Below are 18989 nucleotides of genomic sequence, written 5' to 3' on the forward strand. Positions count from 1 at the left end.
GTCAGTGGGTCCGGCTTCAGACGGTAGGCGTTCCCATGGGAACGCCTCCGTCTGGCAGGCACGCCCACCAAAGGGGGCGTGCTGTCAATCAACATCGACAGCACGCCCCCTTTGGTGCGAGACCCCGAGCGATGGAAAGCCCGTCGCTCGCCGGGTCTCGCGCATGCGCACGATGGAGCTCCCTCCGTCGTGCGCATGCGCAGTGGGGAACATCGACCCACTTGCGAGCGTACTGCCGCTCGCGAGTGGGTCTGAATGACCCTCTATGTCCCCTCGGGTGTGGTATATCATATCAACATTTAAAATGTCGATACGAGAATGACGACGTGGTCTGAATATCGACATGCTTACAATGTCGATGTCTGACATATCGGCATTGACAATGTTGACACTTACATAATGTTTTCATGTTCAAAAGTCAACATTAAGCATGTCGATAGTCAACAGTCTTATTTGACTTAAGCACAGCTTAACCCTAACTATATCCCTAGTATAACCCTAACTATATCCCAGCATATCCCTAGTATGTTCATAATGTTGTAATACATGAAGGAACATGTATTGTAAATTTTGAACATGTCAACATTTTGTGAGCGTTGAATGACATGTTGAATGTAATATAATGAACATGTGAACATTCTGAATGTTGAAAATCTGGACCTGTCGACATAAATGTTACATGCCAAAGCAAATGGATTGGTTTAGCATTACATACATAAAAATGCAGAAGGGTTGTTACAAGTGTTCAGTTTAAATTGCATGCTTAGCATTTGCTGACACCTGCTGGTGAGTGTGTTTATAACTTGCAGTTATTTGTCTTTAATAAACTGTATTTAGGCTGTGCAAACGTCAGCAACTGTTTAAGGAACTAGACTAGAGTTTACCAACTTTGTGATATTTGACAAGTGCTGGACCTTTTTGCTTTACTAAAGTAACATTAAACCCCCACCAGCTATAAACACATTCCAACAGCAGATCTGTATAATATTTGTTTGCATCAAATAAAAGCCAACCATTTTAAAATGTGTTGTCTCCCATATTTAGTAGTGATGAACACTTTGACGGTAATGTAATAACTTCCAATTTTGCAAAAGTCGCATGTTTCCGGTTATTTTCCAGTAAAGTGTGAATTGCTATATGTAATAAATTGCAAATAGCTACAAAATCTCCTGAAATAGCTACTATCGCCACTAAGCTTTTCCAGCGGGGGCTGGTAGTGCTGGAAGTGGAGAGCACTACTGCGCCGTCTCCAACAACATAGCTTCTGAAGGGATACTTCTGTGCCCTTACCAAGATGGACACCGATATCCTAGCTGTACATGTGCAGCGCCATGTTGCTTCACTATGTATGAACGATACAATGGAGGATAGCTGTCCTCTTCCTAGCTCCTGAGTCTGACAACAGTAACAACTTAATATCACTGTTCCAGCACCTGCACCATTGCCGCAGTATATGAGACAGTCATCGGAATTGCAAACTGCCTAACTTTGCTCCACTTCATATATTGGATGAAACCAGTGTAACAGTGAGTACAGCTTACACAATAGACCAAACATCCTGGTTAAGTTCCACTGGACTAGTTGTCTAGGTTCTTTATATATCCACTGGTGTATACACAACTCTTTTAGGAGAAAATGTAACTACTTGCCTGGCATGGACGTAAGCTTCTGTCCACACCAGGCAGTTCTTTATCTGTACTGGACGTAAAATTTAGTCCAGACAGATAAACATGAGGGAATCTGCAGGAAGAGAATCTTCCTGCAGCTGCTGCTCTCAGAGGGACCGTCCGGTCCCTCTGCTTGTCAGCACCCTCTCCCCCTCTGTCTGCTGTGCTGCCGATCACTACTGATCGGTCATCAAAGCAGGACCCCCTACCCAGCGCCTGCAGAACTGAGCAGCCGTTGAGGAAAAGTAAGTAAACTTCCCCCCTCATTCCTCTTACGTACCTGGTGCCTGGATCCAGTCTCAAATTGAACGTTGCGATGGTCACGATGTTTACGATGTTCCGATGGTGGTTCCGATTTTCCGGTATTTGAAAACACAATTTTGAAAAAAAAATCTTAAAAAAAAAAAATACATAGATTTTTTTTTGATGAAACCATTTTAAATAATTTAAAATGGATGTTCCTCACCTAATTCACTAAAAAAAAAAAACGACAATTTTGGAGTTAAGTGGTTAATAAAGCTTAGAGAGAGATAAAATTAAAGATAAATAGCACCAACCAATCAACTCCTAACTGTCACTTTATAGGCTGTGTTTGAAAAATGACAGTTAGGAGCTGATTGGTTTCTATTTACCTCCAATTTTATCTCTCTTCAAACTTTATTAAATCTCCCCCTTAGAACACTAAGTTGTACATACGTTTCCTACAGGTACCACTATAACATTCAAACTCACCAAAGCAGCCATACATCTTTTTTTTTATAGTGTGTTTTTACAGGTGGGCTACAGGTTCCAGCAGGTCCAAGATGCAAGGTGCATGCTGATACTTGTGGTTTATCCAAGATCCAGCCTGCCGAGGGAGATATAAAATTTCGGAATGGCAGAAAGTGCTGAGATTGCTTGGACCAGCAAAAATAACGCTTTTATCATGTTATTAATACTTATTTCTTACACCACACCCACTGCCCATTGGTGTGGATAGATCACTAGTACAGGACAGAGCTGTTGTTTCTGTTCTGACCAACTTAGGGCTGGTTTGTCATGATTGCGGGTAGTTGGCAAAGCCTAATGCTTGTAGCAGCTTTTTTAGGAGGACTTTATGATCTATGGGCCTGATTCAGAGCCGGACGCAATTAGCCCTCGCTCGTTCAGAAAAAAGGGGTGGCTATTCAAATGAACCGTTCGCTCTTTGCGGTCTGTTCACGCCTCTATGTCTGAACGAGCGAACAAAACTTGCGGTCGTTTTTTGGATAACTACGCCCCCTGGCCGCTCGCATCCTACGTCATGTCCGCTATTTATTAGATTAATCGAGTACATCGACCAGCGTATGAACTGCTCGCTATTCTTGTGGTTGGTTTTTCCTACCACAAATTTGCGAGCAGTTCTGACTATAAAATAACCCAGTGACGTGGTCAATGACGCTGCTGTATTAATTATGCACACCCATAAAACGCCCGTTTTGACCTTTAAGCACGCCTGCGTTCTGATCTCCACTCCCCATTTTCAAGCACCTTCCCCTGTTACCACCCACATACGCCTCCTCCTGTCACTCATATTAGCAGGCATTCGCTATTTAGCGAACAAACGATTTTCGGCCGCACTGACTGGTTCGCACATGCGTATTACGATCCGTGCGCATGCGCAGTTGGGCAAACATCGCTCGGAACAAACGAGCGGCCGCTTACGAGCGGCTCTGAATCAGGCCCTATGTTCCTCAATTTTGTCGCTACCAGCCTAGGCTTTTAGCGCTTTGTGCTGGTTACACTTAGGGGTGAGAAATACTTTTTTTCCCTTTTTTCAAAGAAATTGTGTTTGTTTGTAAAAATAAAGCTCCACAAACATGCCAGAATTGGTAAAGCTGCTGTTGAAAGCCAGCACACATCACCGGCAACTTGGCTGTTGGCTTCCCAGCCTTCGGTACTTTATAAGTCACCACAAATACAGTACTTATTACATTTCAGCCTTTGTATACTGAATTTATATTAGAAGCAGCTATAGTGAGCTAACAGTCTGTCAATTCACTAGAAACTAATGACCTCAGTGACAGTTTTGGGCAGTGAGGGATAATTGGTAGTTTGGGCATACCTGCTTTGATTGGAAAGACCTGATTTCAGGGCTCTGCCTCGCCTTCACAATTGGGACTGCAGTTTGGAGGTATGACCCATTCATGCTAGTCTGCATAGCCACGCCTCTCTGTCCAGATCCATGTTGCCAATACGTTGAGAGGTATGGGATTGGGAAGGCAAATGCATCTTAAAGCAATCACACACCTAACCAGATGTTTTGGTCCTTTTTCCTAGTAATTCTGATATCACGAAGGGTATGATTTAATAAACATGCCCAATTTTACCCAAGCTTGGAAGATTGTATTTGTCTCCAGTGAATAGATAAGCTGAATTCTAATAAATTCAGATCACACAATCTTATCAGCCGGCCCACTGTCCTAATTTAGGTGGGACATTCCCAAGTCAGGGGACTTGCTGGCAATATAAGCCCTGTTCATCACCTACTGTATCTGTACAAAATAGCGGTGGTGAATAGGTGACCACAGTAATGTAGAGATGTCTGCAGGATAGGGGGGGGGTGTTGTTGGGAGTCATAGCACTCTAGAAGCACTAAACATGCACAAGGAACATGTACACGTGCCTCACCCATTTTCAGAGCCCTGTTCTAATCTCAAAAAGTTAAATTATGTGATCTGTGCACAATAACTGCCTCCACTCTGTTTAAGGATTCTAATAAAGGATTCTATATTTGTATGCTGCCCCAAACCCCATCTTCCCTCCCCTAAAAACATCTCTTCTATGCCGCACTAGTACATATAGCATTAAAAAAAACATCAGGCATTGCGGAATCTCCCATATGTAACCTACCCAATCAGGACAATGTCCTGATAATCTGGATGGTGGGACAGTCCCTTCAAATTGGAACTATCCCTCCAAAACCAATAGTAGGGTGCTATGTAAAAAAAAAAAAATGCAAAGCCAGAAAACTGCTCTGGGAACTCACAGATGCTCCTACAAAAATATTCTTGGGATCACGTTATAAAACCAAAATGCAGTTCCTTTTTTACATTTTTTTTTTACAAATATTTATTAGCTTTATTGTAGATATTATTTAAAGCTGCAATTGTCCTTTAACAGTCTTTAATTATTGTGTTTTTTGGCTAAAATACAAATTAATGGGTTGTTTTCAGTCTACTTTGTATTGAGACCTTGAAGGAAGTTGGAATCATCTGCACTAAAACAGAACCTTTATTGTGAGGGGTAACTGTAGAATACTGTAAATTAGTAATTTGCTACTGTCAGTCTGCACAAGTCATTACCCTATCTTAGTTCCCACAGTCACAGTACCGTCCTCTTTTTGAGAGTGCTGATTTACTATTTGCATATAACTAGATCTGTGTATGACGTCTCTCCCAAGGGGAATGAAGACTTTCCCCTTGCGGCTACTCCTATCCCTTATGGTCAGTACACGTCAGTGACACCCTGCAACTAGGGCTTTTCATATTATGCTGAGGTTTTGGTCTGAAAGCCACTGACCTCAATCACTTGGGTGCACGGACACAAACAGCTGCTACACTGTACTCACAGGTTGTAAAATGTAATCTCTGTGGTGCTCACTGCTTTGTACTGGTACAGGTCTAAAAGGAACTTGGCAGGAATGAACCTCTGATTTGATACATAGGAAATCAGAATACACATTGGGGCAGATGTATGAAGCTCTGGGAAGTGATAAAGTAGAGAGAGATAAACGACCAACCAATCAGCTCCCAACTGTAAGTTTTCAAACACAGCCTATAACATGACAGTTGCGAGCTGATTGGTTGGTCATTTATCACTCTGCACTTTATCACTTCCCAGAGCTTCATACATCTGCCCCATTGTGTCTAGTTTGGAAGGGAAAAAGACACAAAATATGATTTGCTTTCCTGAAGTACATGTGTTTTATCCAATAAGCAACAAGGATCAAATTTGTACCATATAGCAATTCCATTTCCACCCTCTTGTGGTAAATGTATATATAATATTTACCATGTTTATCATATTAGCCATTTTTATAGGTTACAAGTGAGTCAGCTGTCAATGTACACAAGTTTATTAGTGTCTGTATATATGCATACATACATGGTTGTTGTTATTAAGTGCGACTAATATTGATGTGATAGTCTAAGGTAAAACGTGAGATAAAACGCTCTATACTACAATACTTGTAATTCATTTGTTAAAATAGTAATTTTAAAAATAAAACATGAAAAAAAAAGTTTTGTACAATGTATAAAGGGTGTAATAATGATTTTACATCAATGCAGTATTTGCCTAAATAATTACAAGTGTATGGATTCATGAAAAGCTGTTTTTCTCTCTGAGAATGCTTTTTGGTTTTATCAGTAAACGCACAGCAGTGGCATTAAATATGAAGCGCAAATAATAAGCACAGAGTGACTTTTATTTAGCACTGATTCTAGGGCTGCACACATGTAAAATGTGACTTGCAGCACTCTCTTTGAAGCCTAACCACAGTCAGGGTGCTGTAATTGCAGCCTTTGATTGTGCCGACTTTACTTGTGGATTGGGCTGTGCAGCGGCATGCCTGGCTTGGCAAGACTTCAGCAAAAAGTCCCCCAGTGAAGTCTCAGATGTGGGCAGTCCTTAGTCTGCTAGCTGCATGCCTGTGGTTTCTTGAAAAGAATCCTGATTTGACCTGTTTTTCTGTCTACATACTAATGCCAGAATTTCTCTCAAAGGTACTTCTGATTTTGACTGGGGGACTTAGAACTCCCTGCTGTCTGCAAATATACTACAGGTTGCAGAGAATTGATATTTTTCACCAGTTATATCTGTTGATCCATTTTGCCTTCTATTTCAATTAGGCTGCGAAAAGTCGGAATCGGCGATAAGTTATCGCCGATGACATCATTTTCTCCTATTTCAATTATCCCTGTATTCAATTTCAAAGACTTTTCGCAGGTTCGAAAAGTCTTTGAAAAAAAACGGGGATAACTTTTCACCATGTTTTACATGGTGAAAAAAGTGCAGAATTGGGGTTTAGGGGTGCAGGCTTCAAATAAATAGCCTGCATCACTGGGAATAGCCCCTAAAAACGAACTTTGTCAAAAAAAGTAAAAAAAAAGGGACACCCCAAAAAAATTATTTTAGTTTTGGGGGTAAAAAAAATGGGGAACAGTGTTTAAAAATAGGGAAATAGGTTCAGTGCTATTCTGCAAGTATGCAGCAGGTGTTTTCTAGAATAAAAGTTACTTTATGGACTTAAAAATATGCTAGTACCCATTTTCATGTACCCCAAATTTAATGGGGCCACTTAAAAAAAAAAATTAAGTGCTCTTCTGCATCACTTCTTCAATGTCGGGAAAAAACACCTGCCGCAGCTATTTAAAATCCCGACTTTCTTTTGCAGGCAAAAACGGGGGTATCCATAGTGATCTCCCATGTCTGGACATCTTTAGGGGGGTCCTACAATTATTTCCCGAAAATTCCCGTATTTTTTTTCGTAGATCCCAATTCGCCGGGTCCCGTTTTCGCTCATTTTAAATTGAATATGGGGATAAAGTAGGCACGCGCCTGATACTTTATCCCCAGAAAAGCTCCGATGTGCTGGACTTTTCGCTCCCTAATTGAATACGGGCCTATGTCAGAGAGGAGCTGATGCCTATGTGTTTAATCAAAAACATACATATTTGTCACCAAATTAGTCTCCGGATATTTTTAAAATATACCTCATTTCTGTTATTGACCAATTGTACAACACAGTGGGTCAGTGGCATATATCTGAGGAGCTTCCCAGTCTATGTTGCAGTGCATTAGTCAGGCTCCATCCAACTACAAAGGCTGCTGAAGGAAGAGGTGGGGTGGCCAGTACAAAGTACTTGGGGCCCTGGCAGTGGTGGATTATAATGGGATTCATTTGCACACAACCAGCTCTGTGTGAGGCGGATTATAGACGGAGGACCAATGATTACCTATTGGTCTGTAGTAACACACACCTTTGCCAGTGGCAATGGGGTAAGAAGTTACAGCGCTAAGGCCCAGGTTTTCTCTCTACAGCCAGCCTACCCATCAGCCTGTGCCCATTTCCTACCAGTTGTGACTGTTAAATGCAACATTGAAAGGAGTTTTTACAGTGTTACATATGTTGGGAGCTCTGCAATGGCATCACCCTACAGTTCTCCATAATCTTCCTCTATGCAAATACCTCTTAACTGGTTAAAGAGTATTAGGCCCTGGAGAAAGTGTACTAAACACTGTATGACCTTTTTTTCTGAGCAAGAAATTAGTCAGCAGAACTGGACTCCCAGATTATTGAAAGTCAGGGGATCTATGTGGCACAGGACACGAGGGCTCCCAGATACTTGGTGTACTGCTTCAGTTACACTATTAGGACTATTTCAAATTTAAAGATGTACTTTATAAGTAAGGGCCTGATTCAGCAGAGGACGCGGGAGAAGAAACCATGCAGATTCCTGATGGTAGGGAATCTGCGCATGCGCCAGGCCCATACTGTGCATGTGCAGTACAGGTCTGCAATATCAGTTCCGCAGTGATTGACAGTCTGGTGCCATTGGGGTGGGTAGGTGGTTTCCCAAAACTGCTGACGGAGATTTTTGTGCATCTGCAGCGGCCGGCTTGCATGGGTCACTTAGTCAGCTGATGATCATCAGATGAGCCAATGTTGCATTGTACAATGCAACTTGGATCAGTAATACATGCAAGTGGAATGACACCTTCTGCTGCATTACCTTATTAGTGCTATCGCAGCTGCTACCATATTAGCAGCTGCGATAGTAAATGTGAATCAGACTCTAAGTTCAGTAATTGCTCAGTAGAAAACTGTTAGGACACTTGAGAAAATGCACTAAAAAACACATATACAGGGAAGCAATTATACAGTATATTCAGAAGTCAAACATACACCTTTGTAAAACAACAGGTTTTTTTTATAAGCGGTTGAGGATTTTCTGTCAGAAAAAACCTCACCAAATAAATGTTACTCAGAGTTGCTGTTGAGGGTGTAGAGCGGTTAAAAGTCAACTAAAACTAGAGGTTAGAACTTATAAAGAGGTTACACCCTATACATGAAAAGTTCCAAACCAGAAAGGTCAATAAATTCAATCCATGGAAAGTGACACTCTGTTCCCATGGCCCAACAGATTCCTGTGATTCTTGTAACCCCATTGCTTGTTTTACCTCTCAAATATGCTGCGGCTTCATCCATGACACTTAGCTTGTTAAAGACATGCTGGAATTTCACTTGTTACATCTCTGTCTTTATATATCTTCTATATATTTAGCAGATCACTTCAGTCTAAAGATGAGCGCAATTTCTGTATAATTCACACAAAAAAAGTTTTGTGGCAGAACAGGTGACGTTCTGTAGATACAGCCTTGGAGTTGCAATATTGCCCCGTCTAAGTGACAGAATGCCAATCTGCACTGTGGGCCTCATTCAGCGTGCACTACTGAATGCTGATTCCCGATGGTCGGGAATCTGCGCAGGCACCAGACCCTGTTCGCACGTAGACTGTCAGCAGGCTGTCAGTGAATGACAGTCTGCTGCCATTCGCGGCGGGGAGGGGGCTGCAACGTACTCTGTTTCCCAAAATGCAGGTGTGTTGCCGCCGTTGGGGGGGGGGGAGAGGGAAGAGGCCAGGATCTCCGTTGCATGCAGGAGATGTGATGCCTCCTACTGCATTACCATAATTGCAAGGACAGAATTGCAAAGCTGCTTGCGTGCAGCTTTGCGATTCCATCCTAAGCTAAATCAGGCCCTGCCTTTGTAGATTTGCATCTTACAGTACATAAGTTCTACAAACAGAACTGTGTTGGTGACGTGCAATTCTCTCTGCTGTGTGGTGTGATTGTGACAGAACTGAGAACACTTTATTTCAATTTCTGCCATCAGAACATTCAAAGCAAGGAATCACAATAAAATAAGGAACGAAGCGAATAGTTACCGAAACAGTTTTAAAAATGTTTTACTCCTGTTTGCTTCTCATACACCTAGCTTGGCCTGAGGGCCTGATTCAGAGCCGGACGCTCTGACAGAGCGTTTGCTTTGAATCAGGGCCGGGCATTTTTTTTTTTCCAGAGCGGCCTCCTGGCCGCTCGCATAGCTGTGGGTGACCACCCAAGACCATCACGACCATCGCGACCATCGGGCTTGCGACGAGACCCTTGTGGTAGGGTCTCATTGCCGCAAGCCCCAGAGAGCTTTCGGCTCTAACAGAGCCGAAAGCTCTCCCACTGACATCACTTGTGATGTCAGTGGGGCCGGCCCCAGACGGTAGGTGTTCCCATGGGAACGCCTCCGTCTGGGAAGCCACGCCTCTGGCCCGCTCACCAAAGGGGGCGTGCTGTCACTCAACATCGACAGCACACCCCCTTTGGTACGAGACCCGGAGCGACAGAGTGCTCGTCGCTATCCGGGTCTTGCGCATGCGCACTACGGAGCCGGCTCCATCATGCGCATGCGCACTGGCCTACCATCGACCCGGTTACGAGCACACAGCGCTTGTGACCGGGTCTGAATGAGGCCCTGAGTGAGCTGTGCTAAGTGGTGTAGAGTCTTTTTCAGTCAGATGTACATCTTGCAACAAAACAGAGTCTTCACGAGATTGCACTAATTAATTTGATATGCGACTTTTGTATATCTGTGTGCAACTGAGTCTTGGAATGGAAAAAAGCCGTGGCCGCTGCATCATAGCACTCTATATACAGATCCAGACTCAGTCGTACACAGATATATAAGTGTGGGATATCAGATTAATCAGTGCAGTAACATTAAGGGGTTTTGCTTCATCGCATTGCAACTAAGATGCACATACTAGCGAAAAGACATGAAAAAGTAATTCAGCTGAAGCAGAATTGCGTGAGCCCTGGCATGCCGAGAAGAGCTGTTTGGCGCGATTGCTGCAATAGTGTATGAGGAGGACACATCTGCATGGCAGATAATGTAGTTAGCAGAGAGGCTTTGGAATGCACCTCTCAGCTCTGTTTTCACACTGACATCCAGTCCCTCCTCCCCCTCTACCTTTCTGTGACATGCTGAGTGCTGTAAGTCTGTGTCATCCGGGATGTAGTCAATAAACCGACGTCCGGGATGCCATCTGTTGAAATCCTGGCATCGGAATCCCGACCTGTGACTAAACATAGGCAGCTAAATCCCAATGCCAGCCTACACACTGTTGCTGGGATCCCGACAGACGGCATCCAGATCGAAGGTAAGCGGGATGCCCTTAGCTGCAGGCGGGGGGGGGAGGGTTAGCATTAGGCACCACGGGGGTTAGGGTTTGGCTAGCTTAGGGGTTAGGGTTAGGCACCACTGGGGATGGTTAGGCACTAATGGGGGACGGTTAGATTTAGGCACCAAGCAGGGAAGGTTAGGGTTAAGCACTAACGGGGAGGTTTAGGGTGCAGGGTGGGGATGGTTAGGGTTAGGGTGCAAGAAGGGAGGGTTAGGAAGAGAAGGGGGAGGCTTAGTATACTTACCTGACTCCTGTCGGGATTTCGAGCATCGGGATGCCACTGTCTGCATTTTGACAGCAGGGATCCCGAATGCCGGGATATCATACTCAACCCGTATCAACCATACTGGTTTGCACTCCAGAGAGGTATTGTAAAAGCATATCAGTATTTGTAGGAGGACAGCTAAGAAAAACGATTGATGCATGCTCAATAGAGTTTTAACCCGCTATTGTATGAGGGAGGAATCCTTCTACATGGTATTGCTGCTTTACAACACCTCAGAGTCATTTGCAAGATTGTATTTTCATCAATCATTTCAACAGGAATGGGGAATACTACAGAACAATGATAGAGTAGGATAACTTGCGCCCTCTAACTGCAGCTAAGCACCAACTTAAAAAAGGACACCAAACCTCATAAATATATAGATACAAAGTAGAGTGGTTCACAAGCGCTGTTAGAATCAAATTTATGTATAGGACTCTTGATTTCCTCTGTGATGGATTTCCTATATATTTCGACAAATCAAAGGAAAATAGTGATTCATCAGCATACACAGTTCCTTTTTTTCAATTATATATCTGTGTTTCCAAACTCACCACAAATAAATACAATGTGTACATCAAAAGGTATCTTTGTTCTTCTCTATATATACCAAATATAGTCTAGTACTCCCAATGGAGAAGAACTCACCAAATATTTTGCCGCTACATGCACATAAAGGTTTCTTTCTCGTCTGGATGAACTTATCATCAGTGATAGTCTTAACTCATTCCAAATGGAACCAAAACTGAGCCGCACTCAAATAGGAATCCACTCCTTGTTACTCCAAAGAAGATTTTTTAATATAAAAAAATATAAAAAATAATACAATAGTATCCCCCACACCAAATATGGTTTGTTCTCCTCTACTCCACTAAGGCTGAGAACACATTCCTCTCACCACTCATATCCCGGGCATAGGAATGGGATATGGAACCGTTCTATAAGATGAAAATTCAGCCTAAATAGGAGGTGAGTTGATTCAAAACCTGTGGAAGGTGAGCTGGAGGATGTTTGCTAGACAAATCCCCAATTTATGTAATCAAAGTTCTGTAGGTGAATGTCTCATCTTACATCCAGACGCAAGTTTGTGCTTTGTGTTATAATGAAATTTGTGTGTAATCAGTCCTCATTACAGTAAGATTTGCTTAGGATAATTTAACCAGATTGACCAACCATTGTAAAATGTGTGAGTTCATCACAGCCAAAACACAATATGATCCAGGAGAATGGATTTGATTCTGTATAACCAGAACGAACAGTATCCCACATCATTGCATGCACAGTTTCATCATTCACCCTGGGAGTGCAGGCGACGGCAGGCGTACATGCCAACTTAACAGGCTGCTCCCATTAGACATTTCAGTGGATGACCCAATATATGCAATATATATATGCTATCTATCTATCTATATTTATATATAAAGCTGTACATACAGAGACAGATATAGTCGCTTGGCCTAAGCCTTAGAATCTGGGTCTAATTTAGACAAATGAGGGAGACCAAATCAATAAGTGAAGATGGATAATGCAGTCAAACACACTGTTAGATCATTGTCTTGGAATTACCAATTTCTGATTAGTTGTTATTATACAGAAGGCATCTATTCAGACATGAAAAATATACAAGGTTGTTATCTGGACTAATCTCACTTATACATTTTCCACTTTACATTTCTTTAGGGTGTCATTATCCATCAAAGTGAGGATTGAGGTGCATTCCCAATACAGTGTAGACATATAATCCTATAAATAAGGTTATACTTAAAATATGAGAGAGTGTTAAAGAAATATGGAAACATGTATAGAGCAACTTTAAATCATCTGACCAATAAAAGCAGTTCTAATATCCAATAATTAAGTAGACAGGTCAGGAGGTCATATTTGTACACAGTACAAATTTGTACACAGTTGATGCTTTCACAGACTCATCAAGTCTGCTGGGGTTCCAGTCAATAGATCTACATTAAAAAGGTCGACAATGTCTATATAGACACCACATGGTAGACAGTCAATAGGTGGAATGAAATCCCGACGCTGGAAGGCCGGCAGATGAAGATCCCGACTGAAGTGAATAACTAGCCTAACCCTCCACTCCCCCCCTCACCCTAACCATCCCTTAGGGGTGCCTAACCCTAACCTCCCCCCCTAGTGCCTAACCCTAACCTCCCAGGATTTCACTGTCAGGCAGCCGGTGGTCAGCATTTCGACCGTCGGCTTCCTGACACATCCCCAATAGGTCTTTAGGCACAAAAGGTCGACATAGAAAAAGGATGACATGGATGAAGATACACCGGTACAAAAAGTTGACATGGTCATAAAGGTCGACACTGAAATGGTTGGCACGTGTTTTTTGTTTTGTTTTTAAAGTTAGACACTTACCAGAGGGCTAAGGTTAGGCACTAGGAGGGACGGTTAGGGTTAGGCACTTATCCTGATGGTTAAGATTAGGCACCAGGAGGGAGAGTTAGGGTTAGGCACTAAGGGGAGGGTTACGGTGAAGATTAAGGTTAGAAAACAAAAAAAGTGTCAACCATTTTTATGTTGACCATTTTTGTGTCGACCTTTTGACCCTTCAACCTTTTGTCCCTGTCGACCTAATGTCTACCATGTGGGGTCTATCTGGACATTGTCTATCTTTTTCATGTACAAAACCCTTCTGCTGGACATTATTTGGCCAGTGAAGTTGTACTAAATAAAAAAAATTAAAAAATTCAGAGTGTATGTACAGAGTAAATATAATTCACATTAGTTTTTCTATAACACTTTAAAAGAGATCATCAGAGAAAATAACTTTAAGGCCTATTTCACTTTCATTCATGTTCAGGCTAAATTTTTGCTAGGTAATGATGCTGATAATTTGCTGAGAATTGTACTTTCTTTACACTTTAATTCATAAGTCGGAAGGATTGCTATCACTGGGTATTTTAATTCCATCAAATTTCACGGCCTCTCTCTTATAGCAGAGGCCTGCACCAGGTCCGCCATAGTTATTATAACCTCCTGACTTCAAAGGCAGCATGGTTAAGAAATGGTCTAAACACAGCAGAGCTGTATTTCTCTTGGTGATGCAGACATTCCAAACTCCTAATCGGCAGCAGTTCTGAAGCACAGCTCTTGTATCAGGCTGTTGTGAACCTACGGCCCTGGCGCCTCCAGGACATTCCTCAACAGGAAGCCCAATGTTTTAATATTAGGCTGAGAGGAAAACCTTCCCAGGAAGAGCAACCTGGTCCAAACCCTTTGAACGTCTGGGATGAAAAGGCTAAAAGTAAATAGAATCCGTGGGGTGCTCTTGCTAGTATTTCTGTGCAGTTTGCTCAGATAGAGGTTAACTGCTTTTAAGTCAAAACTGTTTATTTCCCCGATAGTTGTGCTGTGCAGCAATTTTGTCAATTAACAGATTCTTCAAATTGAATTAAACTCAAGAAATTAACGCACATTCTAAAACAAGAAGACCGTGGCTTCTGTTCTATTTGAAAGTGTTATACAGAAATACTTGGGAGAACTATCTGGTTAAATATTGCACCACTTATTGTATAAAAATAATCCTGGGATGATCTCAGAAAAAAAGGATATTTACCCCATCCGTAAGGTTTTCACTATGTATTGAACTGAAAAATCAAACAAACAAACATTTTTTATATAGATCTACCCCAATATGATGCAAAAAGAAATCCCTGTCCCTCCCAGAATAACATTATAATAATTAGTAGAGTAAGAAAAATAAAGTTATTTCCTGTATTGGCTGCCATTTTCCAGTATTATTTATCTACATTAGTGGAGCTGAAATTCCTAATTATCATCTTACATAACAGGCTGCGTCCCTACTGAGGAGGCAATTTAATGATTTTGGTCATATCCTATGAAGCCTCTCTCAGGTGGTTAAAACATTAAAATATTCCAGATGAACCTTTATGTTTACTTTATCACCATATCATTAGGAAGCTGAGGAAATATATTTACATTTATATATTAATACAGTTTTTTCAAGTATCAAAATAACTGTAAAAGTATGGTTGATTGCATTTTAGGTGCATTGCATTTCATCACCTGTGATGTCATAGCTAAAGGAACGTGTAGTTCTGGTGACATGTTAATCACGAGAGATAGAGCCAAGCTCTATACAGTGGGCTACTGAAAAGCATGAACAAATGTACTAACCTGGACTGTGACTCTGTATTGGATGTTGCGCTGTATCATTGGTGATAGTCATGCTACTTCCTAGTAAGCATTTGTAATTAACCTTATAAGTGCCAGCACTGTCAACAACATGCACTATAAATCTACTACTGTGTTGATACATTGAAATTATTTTTATTGTTCATCACTTAATTGTAAATAATACTTTTTGTCTTAAATAGTCTGACATTTTCATAGAATCATAAATATGACTTGAACATTATTGTTGTAAGTTTATTAAATGAGGTGTTTAGCCATCTTAGCCAGGCATTTTCCCACTGATCCTGAGGACCACATTATCTAGAGTAACATTGTGCAGGACTAACTGTGGTCATTAGAATTTGAATTCTTAGTTTAAAGTGCAGAAGACAGTGTAATAACTATATGTTTGTAGTTAGCCGGGGCACTGAGTTTTATGTTTGTTGCATTAAACTGTCCCACTGAACCTAGGGGCTAAATTTACTAAAATGAGATTTTCTGAAGTGGAGATGTTGCCCATAGCAACCAATCAGATTCTACTTATCATTTAACAAGCACCTTCTACAAGATAATAGCTAGAATCTGACTGGTTGCTATGGGCAACATCTCCACATCTAAAAAGTCTCACTTAGTAAATATACCCCCAGGGTTGCCAATATTCTGGCTGCCCCTTCCGAGAGGAAGGAGCCAGATCGGCATAGCAGGGGGCGTGGGCAGCACAAGGGGGCGAGTTCAGACAGATTATCGATATTTGTGGGCGCAGCGGGGGGCGTGGCCACATGATTGCGCCATTTACGCCCCAACCTCCACTGAAACCACTTTCCTTTGTGGCATTCAGTGTTATGAACCAAATTAATTAGCTGGTACAGAACTGGCTGGCTACCAGGGAATAGTAGCAGCTCCCCGAGGCTCCGGTTAGAGGGAGGCACCAGCTTAGGGCACCAGCTTAGGGAATTATTTTCCTACGTGATAATGCAGCTTTAGGTAGCAAAAGAACAACCCAAGAAATAACCATGTATACCAACATATCCCAAAATGATTCCAGAGGAATATTGCTGGCATTGTTTTGGGGGCAGATGCTGCAATAGAAGTCCTTCCACATTATAATTCCAGATCCATCCAGTTTGATTACCCAGCTGGACTCAGGTCTGGTTGTCCAGCACTCAGGTCTACCTACTGGAACTTCCAGCATATGGGCAGCACTCAGCTGTTACTAATATTTACTTTTATATAAGACAACATGTATTTTAGGTTTAGCTGTGGTTTAGATGTTGGATTATAGTAATGAAGAAAGGATGTGCTCTTTTAACTATAAATTTGACAGTGTGCCTTTAAGCACTTTGTATCAGGTCTCTGGAATCTTAAATAACATGCACATTTCTTATGTCCATGTTTTCTTTATATTACAGGAGGGAAAAAGAATTCATTCTCAGCGTGTAAAGCAAAGGCAGCAACAGCAGGAGGACTCCTGGAGATGGAAGCTTGTTAAACTCCCCAACTTCTCTATAACCGGCACCACAATTCCCAATGGAGCCTGCCAAGGACATTGATATGCCACTGCTAGAGACACTGTACCTTATAGACAATCACTGCCTGAAGTTTGGCACCACTGGTACTGGGGCCTTCGTGTAATTCAGCTCGATCCCCAGGGATGGAAGACATTGGAAGATCATCAGGATACATAATTAGCTACCGTTTTCATACTTCCTGTCTGCAGAGGTCACAGCGTATGTGACGTTCTTTTACTAAGCCAGCCACAGACCAAACAGCGTGCTGACAATGGACACTATACATGGACAAGACAAACCTCTTTTATTTAAGAATGGAGCAAAAGGATCAAACTTTGTTTTTTTGTTTCTTTTTATCATTGTTTTGTTTATTCTCCATAAAACTTGAATGCTTTTATATATCAGATTTACGGTTGATTGATGTATATTTTATTGGTCAGGGTCGAAACAAAACCCCCCTTTTCCTGCAAAAAAAAGTAGTTTTTTTGTGTTTTATTTTTCTGCAGATTTTTTTTAACTTTATTAAAAAAGCAGCCTTTGACACTACCATTGTTCAAAAACATAATTACTGAAATATTATGTATTTAAAAATATATATAGTAGAGTTCTTATTTGCTGAAAGAAACGCTATCTGCCATTGTTTTCAAATATTCTTATTGATAGAAGCTGTTCGTTGTTCGACCAAGCAAGTATTCTTTCATTTGATTATATGACACTAGAAGGTAGTGTTTGGCAGCCCCCACTAATGTTAATCAGGGCAGATATGCAATATAAGTTACACCCATGTATTTTCAGGAATACTTCTCAGAAATAAAAGTGAAAATAGCCTATATTCCTTGGTGTAGATATGATATGGTTGATTGCTTGATTGATTGAGGAACATGGGAGATGTTCTACAACAGTCCATGTACCAAAGGTTGTCCATTCATCCTATAGGCTCATGGCTGTCTCTAAAAGACTATCATTGTGCTGTATTATTTTATAATTTTGTGCAGTGACAATGAGAATGTGCCCATCTGCCGTACATCTCATAAATTGTCACAGATAGTGCAGGTCCTTTATCCTTTTGTTGCCTCATCACCCAGTTACTGTATTTCAGCAGTAAAGTTTAAAAGTTATATCTTGTTTTATACATAATTATGTTTTCAGTCTTTTCTGTTTTTATTATGTCAACTACATATATTTAATATAAGATTGATCTTGTAGGATGACTGGCAGATTCTTATATTTAGCCCAATTGGAAAAGCATCCCATTAGTCACAAGGAACGAGCAATGCAGTTTTGTGTATTCTCCTTCCATACATTGTGAAGAAAGCCCAGCACTTGGATTCATTGTAACAATGTAAATTGTTCTGTATTGTATTTTTATTATTTTCTTCTGCTATCCTATACTGGGATTTGGATGCCAGTTGTTAAAAAAAAAAGCATTTGATGTATCCCTATTATTGATAGCAAAGGGCAGGCTTTGCAGAAAGAAAATTGTTCATTCAACTTTTTTTGTCATTCCAATTTGAGTAAATGTGCTGAGCATATGTTTTTAAATAAAAGCTTTGTAATAAAACAGAAAATATACTATAATATTTGTTGCTAAGGAATTATATTGTGTGGCCTGTTTGTTGATATGATTAATTTTCTATATGTCAGTCAAATAGTTCCAAATTCTGCACCACAGTCCTGAAATCTGGCATCAGACAGAGGTGTAGATTTGTCCAAAATAAATGTGTGGTTGAGTGGGTAAAGGCATTCAGATAGATGTGGGCTAAATTGTACCCGTTTTGGAATTGGGAATGTTGGCAATTATATTATACATTTTTAGTTGCCCTGTACACATACCTGCCTACTTTCGAAAAAGCTTTTCAGGGAGATTGTGAAAGCAAAACCTACAGTATGAGTATGGCGGTAAAGTGGACTTGGACTGCTACACCTTAGAGGCGTGCCATAAAACTGATTTATATCCAAATGTAAACGAGCCCCAAATGAGTTGGATAGATCTATAGGTTGATGAAAACAATCTGGTACTTTTCAGAAAATATATGTAGCCATAGGGATCATTGTGCTTTATAACCAATGGAAGGGAAATGATACTAATGATCCCATTTAAATGTATATATATATATATATCGGCCTCATA

At 41.1% G+C, this 18989-nt stretch overlaps 1 protein-coding gene across 2 annotated transcripts in view; it reads left to right on the forward strand.

Annotated features, from left to right (window-relative positions):
- LEF1 (lymphoid enhancer binding factor 1) overlaps positions 1–18453 on the forward strand; it is a 108406-nt gene extending 89953 nt beyond the window's left edge. Inside the window, exon 10 of one of the 2 annotated variants that reach the window (XM_088479492.1) lies at positions 16760–18453. In XM_088479492.1, the coding sequence (XP_088335618.1) occupies positions 16760–16839 (80 nt within the window). In that variant the 3' untranslated portion in view covers positions 16840–18453. The remainder of the gene's footprint in view (positions 1–16759) is intronic. The other variant, XM_088479493.1, reaches the window with a different exon arrangement.
- The last annotated feature ends 536 nt before the right edge of the window (positions 18454–18989 follow it).

The sequence above is a fragment of the Taudactylus pleione genome, unplaced genomic scaffold (genome assembly GCF_031769625.1).
Source record: "Taudactylus pleione unplaced genomic scaffold, aTauple2 ptg000236l, whole genome shotgun sequence".
NCBI lineage: Eukaryota > Metazoa > Chordata > Amphibia > Anura > Myobatrachidae > Taudactylus > Taudactylus pleione.